Here is a 10,248-nt window from a genome sequence, read left to right on the forward strand (position 1 = left end):
CAGTATAACTAGGGAGAAGGGGAATCATATTGATAAAAATGGTGATACCTATCAAAGGGTTGGAATGTGTTCCAGGATATCAGCTCGTACCGTAAAATGAACTTAAAACAGAAGAAAGAACGTGAGAATGGGAACGAAACGTCTAAAAACATAAACTAAGGATTATGTTAAAAACTATAGATCTGGAATTGAAGCCAGCCGAGAGGGATTATGCCAAAACAAAATTTTGCAGAGTCAATTTGATGAAAACCGAAGCCAATTTGTCCACACAAGTGGGCGTATGTACATTTTATTCTTTAGTTTTCAACGATGAATCAGCATTGGTGATCAAAGGCGTGTCAAAAATTAGTAGATTTTTTCTATATATATTTAAACCCCCTTCGTCAAAACATACCTACAAAGATGAAAATAAACCAAAGGAAAATGGATTGTTGCACAAAGAATATACAGTTTCACATCACAGTGCAGTGCCGAAAAATAAATCACAAAATACAAAAACAAAGAAAAGAAACCTCCTTTCAGGTCTACAAAACATTTCCATTCATCAAAAAATAATAAAAGCCTAAATGTACAGTGCAGAAAGGGACAAGTTCATTACAAGAAATACTATAAAACAGACAACCATGGGAGCACCATGAAGAATCCAAGGATTTGATCGATCACGGGTCACCTTTGCCCCGCCCCTGTTTATATCAGTTACGACGCCCTCCTTTCCCAGTAATCACTATCCAAAGGGGCTGGATAAAGATCAGTAGTAGCAGCAGATGAAGCAGTCCAAGGCACGTCCATCGACATACTGTGTCCCCGAACATCGTTAAACTTAGCCACCCTGTCCTCCTCAGTTCCATTTTTTTTGGGTTTAATCACGTCCATCGGGATGTTCAAGTTCGAAACAAACTGTTCAACACGGGTCTTTCCTTCGAGTATGCTGACCACAGATGACATACTTGGTCTTTCTGCGGCTACAGCACTCGTACAAAGAAGAGCTATGTTGATAGTTGTGAAAACTTCTTCTGCATCAAAGTTTGATTCCAATCGGGAGTCGACTAGTTCCATTAAATTTCCGTCTTCCTTCAAGGAATGAGCCTGAATAATAGAGCCAGAGAAGAGAAGAGAAGAGAAGAGGGTGATTATATATTTGAACATCTTTGAAACTATATATACATCCCAAAACCCCGTTTTACTTCTTAATCTAAAATGTAAAACAATTTTTTGCAATCTAACTCAAGTTTAAGTTGTATATTTGTACTATTTACCAGTTAGAGTTATATATTTAATTTGGTTCGTCTCTATTTATTATCTTTTTAGGAAAACTGGAAAATGATCGTTTAAGTAGGGGTGCTAATGAAATTACGCATACAGTGTTAGAGATGACGTATAATTGCATGGAAAATTAATTTTGGTAGATGTATGAAAATGATTAGTAATATTTAGCTATGTTACCCAGTCGAGAATATAGAAGCATTCATCCTTTGGCCTGATGCTTGTATTGCTCTTTCCACTAACAATCTCCAAAAGAACCACCCCATAACTGTATACGTCTGCTTTGTCAGTCAGATAGCCTCGCATAGCATATTCAGGCGCCATATATCCACTGGAAAATCAAAGAAAACGGTAAATCTCCTTGTATATAAGAAAGTGAAGTTGTGGGATGAGTATGGATTATTGATTGTCTGGTTACTCACTGAGTTCCAGCGATTCGTGTGCTTATATGAGTATTTTCCTCTTCGTCAAGTTTGGCAAGCCCAAAATCGGATATTTTTGGGTTAAGATTTTTATCGAGAAGTATGTTTGTTGCCTTGATGTCACGATGAACAATTTTCAATCTTGATTCTTCGTGCAGGTAAGCCAAACCACTTGCTATACCAATGCAAATCTTATGCCTCGTAGGCCAATCCAAGTGCAACCGGTGTTGTTCTGGACCTGTACACATTGAGCTTGATATTCAATATTTTTACTAGAAGTTAAAGTATTTTAAAATTCCATGGAAGATGAGCAGTGTCTTATTGTAAACCTTCAAAATTTAAGGATGTCTACCTAGTTGGGGTCACTCATTCATGTATGCTGTTTTACTAATTGACTTCGTAAAAACTTTACAAGCTCGACTAAAATAATTGAGCTCAAGCTCAAGTTTAGGAATAAAACATAAAATAACTTGACATTTTTATATGATAATAGTAATAGTTATTTACTTATATAATATTCAAAATATTTAAAATTAACTATAAGTTTGTGAGCTCACTACTGAGTCGTGAAAGTTTGACTGAGCTCGATTCAAGTAGACTCGACCCATTTTACACCCCTAGTGTTGCATCCATCATAAACAAAAAATATGTAGTTAAGGCATAAGAGCATATTGAAACTCACCAAATAACGCACGAGCGAGGCTATTATTCTCCATGTACTCATAGATAAGCAAAAGTTGGTTTCCTTCGATACAACATCCATGTAGTCTCACGAGATGAGGATTTTGTAGAGCTGAAATCATGCCTATTTCATTGACAAACTCACGGTTGCCTTGTTTCGATTTGGAAGAGAGCTGCTTTACAGCAATCATAGTACCATCCGCCATAGTTCCCTTCACAAAACATCCAATCCCAAACCAAAAAATCAGAAGATAAACTAGAAGATTCCCGATGAAAAACAAAACTGATGAAAACAAATTTGTAGATTAGTCGTTCTTCAGGTCACCTTGTAGACAGGACCAAAACCACCTTCTCCAATCTTATTGGTCGGGTCAAAATTCTTTGTGGCGGCTTTAATTTGCTTCAAGGTAAATGATGTAGTTTGGAGGTCTACATTCTTAAACTCTGCAATAAAAAGAGAGATATTTGTTGTCTAATTGTGTGAACTATCATGTTGCATGTTTAGAAAGTAGAGACCAAAATATAAGTACCGTTTTCCAGGGTATCTTCTTGCCGACAGAACTTCCACCAAAGAATGAACATAACCAGCAAGACCGTCGAAAGAACTCCAAACACTATTCCAGCTATAGCTCCTCCAGAAATGCCACTTTTTCCACTGTTTTCTGGAGGTGGCTGAAAATCTGAACAAATATGAGAGAAAGAGGTAAATTGTGAGAAACATTTACAATTTTCCAACAATTCAATCAATTCGTCTTTGTGAAAAGAGAGAAGCACAGCTTACCGGGATCTACAGATATAGCTGAAATGAGTGGGCCATACACTCCTCTGTCAGGTATGCCAATTGTTCCCTTCCCAGCCCAAAAAAAGCGGATATCCAACGTGTTATCAGTCACAACAGCTGTGAATTTTTTTGTCAGCGGTTTGTTAACTCCACCGGCTTCATCTTCGATGTTGAAATCCTTCAGTACAAGCTTCCCCTGAAAAAGAAGCATCACATGAAATTATCAAACTATTTAATGCTAAATTTTGACTTCTTCTTTGTATGATGATTACAGTGCTGCATCTAATACCTGAATGTAAACATCGAAATAACGCCTCCCAAGACTACTGTATTTCGGGCCACTAGTAAACATTATTTCAGCAAAGTGAAGGTTCACGGTGTAATTTCCGTTTATCAGACAAAACCCGTAGTAAGTCAACGACAGGGGTGAGAGTCGTGCATCCATATACAGCTGAGGATTGTCCCCAACCATGTTTGAGCTGTTGGCCCAGATGTACGAGTCTAGGGGACGAGCATCGTCCAAGAAATGTCCTGTGCTACTAAATGCCCAATTCGACGTACTTTGGAAGAAATTCGAAGGCCCTCCAGAATTCACATCACCATCATAGGTAGTACCTTTGTTGTCGACCACTTGTTTCCCACCGCAATTTATACGGATGGAGTAATATCCTGTGACAAAAGAACGTAAAAAAGGAATTCTTACTGATGGTTTCTAAAATAAACTAAAAAGGTAAGGCGTTTGATCTTTGATCATCACATTGTGTCATCCATTGGTAGTTTTGAAACGAAAAATAATATTTTAAGAAATGGAACATAATCAGCAAACATGAGAAAATGGATGGGAATAATCTGTCTGAAAATATAAACTTACGTCTACTGCAATGAAAGCTTCTCAAGCAGGAAACGACACCACTGGCAATGCAATACAAAGTGTACAACTAGTTAGCTCAATATATCACTGAATGCTATTCGTAAAATCCAAACTCTGACAAAAGAAATAACTTACGGTGTACTGGCCTTTGAGCTTGCAAATAAATTCCTGGTAGAATAATAGGGTAAGTGACAAGTGACATTAATGATAATAATAACAAAAAAATGATACTAAAAGATGAGTAAAAGCAGTCTCACAGCTTGCGCGGCTGACAATTTGAGGATGAATTTTCATAAGTCAGATTGTTGTATGAAAGATCGCTGCAACAAAAAAGTAAATCAATTTCTGAACCAAATAACAGTCCATTCATATTGGTTTTTGTTTTGAGGTTTCTACGACTAGTGTGGTATAGGCCTTTACCATAACCTTGTAAAGAAAATAAAGTTATAAAACATCTTGTTCTCCCTCTGTAATCTAAAACTCGATACAATCTAGTGAATTTCACCATCAGTAGTTTTTTGAAATTGAAACTAAGCAGGAACTGTAAGCCCTCGTAGCATTGCCAAGACTGGGGCTACAATATTGTAGGCATACATCATCAAGAGATTTCAAGATCCCAGCTTTTTTACATCTTCATACGAGACATGCATACGCTTGGAATAAAATTAAGATAAATTTTACTAAATAGTACCTCTTATTGAGAAGAAGTGAGAGTTGAGAGAAGTAAAATCGAATAAAACTTACATGACGTCTCCATCTGTCTGCATCCAAGAAGGTAATGGCCCAGAGAGGGAGTTTCCAGTTAGATAGCTGGAAAATAGCTATCACAAATTAGAGAATCTCAAGATATTTTTTTGTTACGCAATAAATTTGTCACATTTAGACATGGAGTAAAATCTAGATTTAAGTAATATTTTGTACAAGGATCCTATAAGGACGTAAAGGAAAGTGGAACAAACAACTCACAAGAAAGCAACTTTTAAAGAATCTAAGTTCACACTTGTTATGCCACCATAACCATTTAATCTAGTAACATGATTGTGATGCTCATGTTATACAAACTCCAATGTGAGTCATTTCTATCGAGAAATTTCAGGTGTCTCGGAGGTAAAAGGACTTGTTTAATACAAACATGCCCAAAAGCCTCCCCTGAAAAGTGAAGAAAGAAGAAGATGGTTGAGGGCAATGAAAGGATCCTTTGGGGTTCTCAGACTTGCATAACGTGTTGTTCCCACACAAAGAATTGTCAACTTTTACACCTTGTTTTTTGTCAATGCAATATTTTCCTTTATTAAAGTTGCAGTGGAGCTACCTATACATCTTCTTCAGGTCACATATAAGCTCTTCGCTTCAACTAGAACAAAATTTCCCATTTTGAGCTCAAATTATAGAAGCGACTAATTCAACAACAATGTGGCAATAGACTTGCTCATGAAAATCATTACATGTAATCTGTGTTAGATATGCCACTGAAGCTGTTCGGAATCGGTCCAGTTAGGTTGTTGAAACTGACGTCTCTGCATAAGAGATGTCAAAAACTGAATTAATGAAAATACCACCAAGAAAAAAGAAACACTTCCATGAGTTACTTCGTTTCATACTTCCAACCTTCGAATTTTTTAAACGAGAAATCAATACTTAGTATTTTTATGGAGTACGATTATTTTCATCGAGTACGCAAAATTCAAAGCATTTTAAAATATAATGAAAAACAAAATCTCTCTATAGATTCTCATAGAAGAAAGGGGTTTACTAACAAGACTTTCAACTTTGTCATTCTTCCCAGATAAGCTGGCAACTGTCCAACAATGTTGCAACTCCTCAAAATCCTGTGCAACCAAATCCAACAGTTACATCTGGGCGGCGATTATTTCTCAACAAGACCACATTGTTACCATGCCATGAATCATACTCACAGTGTCTTAAGGTTTGTCATATTGCCGAGATATGGAAAAGCCGATTCACTGCCATTGAGGTCACTAATTCTCCTGCATATATAGAGTCAAATTTGTTTATCACGACCTTTTTTTCCTTTAGCAATTCATTTCATTGCATTTTGAAGCAAGTGTCTATCATCCTATCAAAATGTCTATCATCCTATCAATCAAATCAAATACTATAAATATCTAATAATACGAGGTGCAGCTCACATATGAACCATATCATATACTTACAAGTCGGTTAATTGGGTAAGGGTAGCAATACCGGAAGGAATTGGTCCCGACAAACCACTTCCCTGCATCACTCTGACATGATCAAGTTTAAGTTACAGGAGGGTAAAAATCAATGAAAATAAATCAAAATCAAACGATGGCGGCAATGACGGTCAATTAAGTCTTACATTTTCGTTATGTTTGTCCAGTTCTGAATAAAGTCTGGAATTCTTCCTGTGAAGTTATTATCACCGATACGACTGCATCAACAAAGATGAGCTCAGCGAATAACGTTTAAAACAAAACAAAAAATTCCAAATGCAATTTAATAAAAAGTAAGGAAGTTACAAGTCCTTAAGCGTGGTCAACTTTGCTAGCGTCGCCGGTAATTCTCCAGTTAAATTGTTCGAGGTAAAGAGCCTTTAGTCATAAAAATATTGTAAAAAGATCAGCTTGAGAATCAAATCAAGTCAAGGATTCACGCAAAGAAACATAAAACACAGACTATAAAGGCATAAAAATAAGGGGAAAATAGTTTTTGATCCACTAATTTGTTTAATTTTGGGTTTTGGTCCTCTGAGTTTTCAAAGTTCGGTTTTAGTACACTAACTTCTAATTTAGGCTATTTTGGTCTAATCGTTGACGTGACACCAGAAAATGATGCCGTGACTTTGGAAAATGCTGACTTGTGAGGTTATCTTGTCAACAATTAGACCAAAATAGTCGAATATTAAAAATTAGTGTACGAAAACCAAACTTTGAAAGAAAAAAAACTAAAACCCAAAAATGGACCTGATAAAAGACCAAAAAATTCATTTTCCCTGAAAATAAGCATCCACGCAGATGTTGGAACTAGAAGAAAACTTTATTTCTCAGAAAATTCAATTCAGGTACCTTCTTCCAAACAAAATCCTAAATATACCCCTAAATTCCAGGAAAGAAAAGTTGCAGTTAACATAATGCAAATCAAAGGGCTTTACATTTTCTCTATGACAGGAAGATTCCCGAACTCCGGAGGTATAGTTCCTGTCAGCTGATTGAACTCCAAGGTACTGTAAACATTTTCAATTTTAATGAAAAAAAAAAAAACAAGAAAACCTTAATCAACATATAAATCAGATCAAAATTCCATCTTTGACATGAAAACTGTAATAAAACACAAACGGGTATCCAAGAAACTTTACAGATTCGCAAGCGTGCTGATGTTTGCGAGTTCTTTCGGGATCGGACCCGTTATCCGGTTTCCGAGGAGGGAACTGCGTCAGGATATCATTGAATCAGTGCCAAACTCAAAACAGATGCAACAATAGTTCTTTAGTGGAATTTAAGGACAAAGAGAACAAAGACATACATGTTTACGAGTTTCATAGAACCCCATTCCGGAGGGATTGTGCCGTTGAGGTAGTTGCGAGTGAGATCACTGCGTATAATTTTTGACAGTTAAAATCAGTTGAATTAATAATAATAAAAAGTAATAAAAAGTAATGCTCGCCAGTGGTTTACTTACATTTGCTGAAGAAAAGGGAGTCTCGCAATATCTGCTGGCACTGTTCCAGTAAGCGACTGTCCTTTGAGAATGCTGCATTCGGGAGCAGACAATGTTTCCTCAAATATATATTCACATATAAAATTATATTTATATATATAAAAAAACTAATTTCCACAAAAATTTAAAAATTTAAAATTAAATTTAACTGCCAAATTTCCCAAAAATAAAAAGGCATAACTTATTTGTCAAATTAAAATGTCTGGAAACTGTCTTTTCAAAAAAAAAAAATTTATTATTAGAATCCAACTTAGTATATACACTACTTAATTTATTTTCGAAATATATATATATATACACACACTTTTTTTAAAAACTATATAGATACTATTAAATTTAAATATAATTAAATTTAGAACATTAGTTTGTACATCATTATTAGCGCGATCGATATTAAAAAATTGCACAAAAGATTAAAAGATATATGGGTTAAATGATTTAGAAAAATAACATAATATTTTTTTATCACCCAATATAGAAGAGAGATGACTCGAACTCGATCATTCAGCAACATAAGTGGAGTTTTAATAATTTTTTAATATTTTAAATTGATATATCCAAATTAATGTTAAATTAATCTAAAATTATACAAAATTTATATCTAATTTTTAAAAAAAAACAAAATTAGAGCCGAGGGTCAGACTAGATAGACTAAATCTCGATCTCTAAAAAAAATAACATAATATCGGAGATCTATGTTACACCTTGCGAACCTCGTATATTTTTTGTTTTGAAATGAAACGTATAGTTGCATACTTACATACTAACAACATGGCAAACGGTGTTGTTTGTGCAGCTACATGTGACGTTATTCTCGTATGCTCCGGCCGGCTGGGAAATCCAACCCCCCGTCCCGCTGCACGGATCCGCGCTAAAATTCCAATCGGTCTTCCCCAGAGTGTTCGCTATTAAACGCAGAGACAACTCTGCAACAACAACAACAAAAACCCGCTATATTTTCTTGTTTTTCCACAACTCTTCTCACAAACAAAAAAAAATGCCACAAATACTGGTAGATGTATATTGTAACTTACGCTCGTCGAGAGGCAAGAGGGTGGCGCTCGAAGCAAAACCCACCAAGAAAACGAATGCGACGAGCCTAATTATCGGCAAGAACATGGTGACGATCATGATCTGATTTTCAGATGAATCTATGAAAGGAGTTTTGGCATTTGTGTATGTATAGTATACTGCAAGTAAAGAGAATGGATACAGAGCAGAAAGCAGGAGGAGAAATGAATTGTACTTGGAAACTTGGAACTTTTCTTTGCATGATTAATTAATAATGCTCGTTGACTATTTATTTTCCAAATTACGCGTTTTTGCTTGTCTTATTATTATTATTATTATTGGACGATATTAATATTTGTATGGTAAATCTTGAATACTGTGGATTACATTAAATATGTAAATTTTTTGACGAGTAACATGTATTGTATTATAAAGATCAAGATTAGGTATTTACTCCATAAATAATGGAAATATTATTCAACGCTGTTAGGATTTAGATCTGGATTTAAATTTAATAATACAAGGAACGGTGATATTTGGGATTAAATTAATTTTAAAACCCGTTTTGTCAAACAAGTTGTTTCAAAACATGTCATGTATATATATATATATATATATATATATATATATATATATATATATATATATATATATATATATAATAGATTGTACTAATGATATTTGTTATCAAGAATACGACAAAAATTTTGTGTGAGATGGTCTCACGGGTCGTATTTCGTGAGACGAATATCTTATTTGGATCATCCATGGAAAAATATTATTTTTTATGCTAAGAGTATTACTTTTTATTGTGAATATAGGTAGGGTTGACCCGTTTCATAAATAAAGATTCGTGAGACCGTCTCACAAGAGACCTGCTCATTTAGAAAATAGTTGTTTTATTTTTATATTTAAATTTATTGTTATAATTTTTAATCATCTCGTTTAACGTGTCAAGTGGTATCTTAGGACTTGTGGTACTAAACATGCTATCATGCCTCGTTGTAAACCTTTATTTCTCTATCTAATTGCCTTATTAAGACTAGAAGCTTTACTAATTGTGCAGACAAATCAACGTCAAGTTGAGATGATTAAGAAACAAGAGAGCGATTTATGATTTTCTTTAAAAAAAAAATAATTCAAATTTGGATTTTATCTATTTTTGTTTCGAATTCGATATCGATTTTATGCTAATAAACTCGAGCTAGGCTCATGCCTGATTTTTATCTCGTGAACAAGTTGTGTGGTGGTGGTTGTTGTTCATCATTGGTTCCAAAATATAAACGTTTTGGCCGATGAGCTAGAACAAGTTGAAGGGTTTATATATGACAAAAATTTGTGTGAGACGGTCTCACGGATCGTATTTTGTGAAACAGATCTTTTATTTGGATCATCCATGAAAAAATATTACTTTTTATGTCGAGAATATTACTTTTTATTATGAATATATGTAAGGTCGACCAGTCTTACATATAAGTTTTTTTTATTGCTGATTATAAATATTTTGATTATTGGACTTA

General features: G+C 34.7%; 1 protein-coding gene across 1 annotated transcript; it reads right to left on the bottom strand.

Annotated features, from left to right (window-relative positions):
* Positions 1–409: 409 nt before the first annotated feature.
* On the bottom strand, positions 410–8,988 carry LOC140822720 (probable leucine-rich repeat receptor-like serine/threonine-protein kinase At3g14840). The gene is made up of 24 exons (XM_073183575.1): positions 8,752–8,988; positions 8,478–8,643; positions 7,679–7,750; positions 7,523–7,591; positions 7,356–7,427; positions 7,152–7,223; positions 6,520–6,591; positions 6,360–6,431; positions 6,193–6,264; positions 5,935–6,006; positions 5,776–5,847; positions 5,464–5,535; positions 4,763–4,828; positions 4,276–4,338; positions 4,154–4,186; positions 4,019–4,059; positions 3,437–3,816; positions 3,148–3,343; positions 2,897–3,046; positions 2,692–2,810; positions 2,368–2,578; positions 1,686–1,923; positions 1,444–1,594; positions 410–1,086 (listed from the first exon to the last, which is right to left on the bottom strand). The coding sequence occupies exons 1-24, from the start codon at positions 8,846–8,848 to the stop codon at positions 697–699; spliced, it is 3,018 nt and encodes a 1,005-aa protein (XP_073039676.1). The 5' UTR covers positions 8,849–8,988; the 3' UTR covers positions 410–696.
* Between the last annotated feature and the right edge of the window lie 1,260 nt (positions 8,989–10,248).

Source organism: Primulina eburnea, chromosome 2 (genome assembly GCF_022965805.1).
Source record: "Primulina eburnea isolate SZY01 chromosome 2, ASM2296580v1, whole genome shotgun sequence".
In the NCBI taxonomy this organism is placed as follows: Eukaryota; Viridiplantae; Streptophyta; class Magnoliopsida; order Lamiales; family Gesneriaceae; genus Primulina; species Primulina eburnea.

Coding starts and splice junctions, on each gene's coding strand:
- LOC140822720 (XM_073183575.1), bottom strand. CDS start 8,848: ATGATCGTCACCATGTTCTTGCCGATAATTAGGCTCGTCGCATTCGTT. Junction 4,060..4,153: donor AGCTCAAAGGCCAGTACACC/GTAAGTTATTTC, acceptor TTGCATTGCCAG/TGGTGTCGTTTCCTGCTTGA. Junction 3,047..3,147: donor AGCTATATCTGTAGATCCCG/GTAAGCTGTGCT, acceptor ATATTTGTTCAG/ATTTTCAGCCACCTCCAGAA.